This window comes from Adiantum capillus-veneris, chromosome 7 (genome assembly GCF_014529385.1).
Source record: "Adiantum capillus-veneris isolate H3 chromosome 7, ASM1452938v2, whole genome shotgun sequence".
Taxonomy (NCBI): Eukaryota; Viridiplantae; Streptophyta; class Polypodiopsida; order Polypodiales; family Pteridaceae; genus Adiantum; species Adiantum capillus-veneris.
In genome coordinates, this window is record NC_140937.1 from 89,016,802 (window position 1) to 89,019,259 (window position 2,458).

General features: G+C 38.9%; 1 protein-coding gene across 1 annotated transcript in view; it reads right to left on the reverse strand.

Moving 5' to 3' along the window:
* Positions 1–1,741: 1,741 nt before the first annotated feature.
* LOC147454194 (flavonoid 3'-monooxygenase-like) overlaps positions 1,742–2,458 on the reverse strand; it is an 11,771-nt gene continuing 11,054 nt past the window's right edge. The window contains exon 2 of the mRNA XM_086516202.1: positions 1,742–2,458. This exon is cut by the window's right edge and continues 45 nt beyond it. Coding sequence (XP_086372328.1) covers positions 1,859–2,458 — 600 coding nt within the window. The 3' untranslated portion in view covers positions 1,742–1,858.

Genomic DNA, 2,458 nt, shown 5'->3' on the forward strand with positions numbered 1-2,458 from the left:
ACTAGATAGAGTTTTTGAATTGGCTACACAACCCCTAATTTGATTTTGTAAAATTCAAAGATATCTAGCAAATTAGTCGCATAATTCTCCTATGTCACTTTCACTTATCCCCACTCTCCTTCTCTCTCTTTGACAAACATTGATATGTTTCAAACCATCTTGTTATGTACATTTACTCCTTGTGATTGGATCACCTTCCTTCAATTTTTGACTTTCCCCACCACCTTGTTCCCCTCCCCATACGGAGATGTCTACTCTAGTTTGTAGTGAAAAAATCTATACACAAAAAATAATTGAGGGTATGGATGAAGATGGTGAAACATCAGCAGCTAATGAAACCAAATAAGATGATGAAGGTTGGAAATATTTAAATGAGCTACAAAAGGATCTTTTTGCAAACGTGAGAAAGGTGAAGAGGGCTAGGCGGTGAGGGTTAAGGGAGGCCCATGTGTCATAGGGTGAATGGAGAAGTAAAAAAAAAAAGGAAAATTGGTGTGAGGTATTTGCATAACGAGATCATCAATTAGAGGGCTAGGGTTTTGAGTATTTACAAGCATGATGAGCCTTTGGATGTCAAAATAAGTTACAACAGTAGCACTATTTTCTGTCTGCCTATTGTAGACTCTATACTAATAAAGGATGTGCAGGAGGTGTGGTTCAAAATAGTAGGCTTTCATGAAGTTATTAAACAACATAAATATAATGGTCATACAATATAGTCCATAGTGTTTGGAATGTATATGTGAAAATCTCCTCCCTCCAATTTTTCTCGTTGGACCACAGACCGTTGCTGCTAAAGGCGGTGGAGTGTGGGATAGATAGATCAATAGGTTTGGACCACTAGTGTAGGGGTAAATCCCAAAATTGAGCCTTTTTTGGGTGGGTAAATGGAAAGAAGATTTTCTTATGAAGCTTGGACGTTTAAGCACTCTTTCGTAGCCTTCACCACTTTTTAAATAATAGCTAAGCTACTATAATCTATAGTTCTTGCATTGAAGACTATGCTTAAAATGGGTCAAGCCACCTACAAATGCAAGCATGCCAAAGGAGGGTGTGTGTGATCGGGATGTGGCAGAGGATGCAACGAGTGAGGACTCTTCTCATCCTACAATAGAAAAAGAGGAGAAAATGTGTCAACGAGAAGGATCCTTTCCTGAGTCTTAATCACCAATGAGACCCACAATCACAACATTATAGTTAGAGACAATCATGGACAAAAGATAGATCTCCTTATCCACCTTGTTGATATCTCTGGGTCTTCTAACAGTACTGGTCTGATAAAAAAGAAAGAAGTGAATTCCCAAATATTCTATTAAGTATATGGTTGTAAGGGTTGTCGGCTCCTTGTAGAAGCCAAGTATTTGTACTACTCAAGCCCCATGGAAAGAAAACTTTGCATGGGTTTTCTTTGTATCTTTCTTGTTTTTGTTCATACAAATATCTCACACAATGTAGGAGTTGCGCAAAAAAAGAGAGCCATTTGTAACTTGGAGCTTATGAGCAAGTAAAAGACACCGTAATAGTGATGTAGAATATGCATGGGCATGTTTGAGTATATTGCAATTGGCTTTGAAATGTTGATGCCTTTTGATCTGTAGAAATAACTGGTGCATGCTTGCCACATACTAACTCATAAATAATACAATAATGAGAAAAAAATCAATATCAATGACCTCTAGCAATGAGTGAAAATGGACTTAGCCTCATTGAATATTACATAATAAATATCTCACGCAAGTGATACAAAACTCGACACCAACCACTTTTCATTTATGCCACTGCTTGAAAATGATGAGAAGTTTTGCACACAATACTTTGAAATTCTTGGCTTAATCATAAAATAATTTCTTACTATAGCTTAATAGAGATTCAAAGGCAACCTTGGTGTCGCAAATGGGCATAATGGTATAGCCATGTCAAGCACCAACCCACCAGCTTCTGACATATCAACCACCTGCTTAGAGGACCCAAGAATTTTGACGTTGCTTGGGATGTCCATCGTCCAAGTGAACCCTTGAATCAAAGTTGCAACCATGAGTTGTGTAGTTAAGAGGCCCAAATTCAACGCCGGACAACCTCTACGACCTGAACCAAATGGTAAAAGCTCACAGCTCAAACCTCTGAAATCAACTTCTTTACGATCAAACCTCTCCGGCCAAAACTGAAGTGGATTTTCCCATGTTGAGGGGTCCCTTCCAATAGCCCATACATTGATGAATGCACAAGTTTTGGCTGGGATTTTGTAGCCTTTGATTTGGCATTCTTGACTTGCCTCTCGTGGAAGGAGTAATGGACCCACAGGGTGCAACCGCATACTCTCCTTTACAACCATCCGAAGATAAGGCAAGCTTTTTAGGTCTTCCTCTTTTACGAAACTTGATTTTCCCACTACATTCTCTATCTCATCTTGAGCCTTGTGCATTTTTGTAGGATTGTTTAGAAGATCTGCCAACACCCA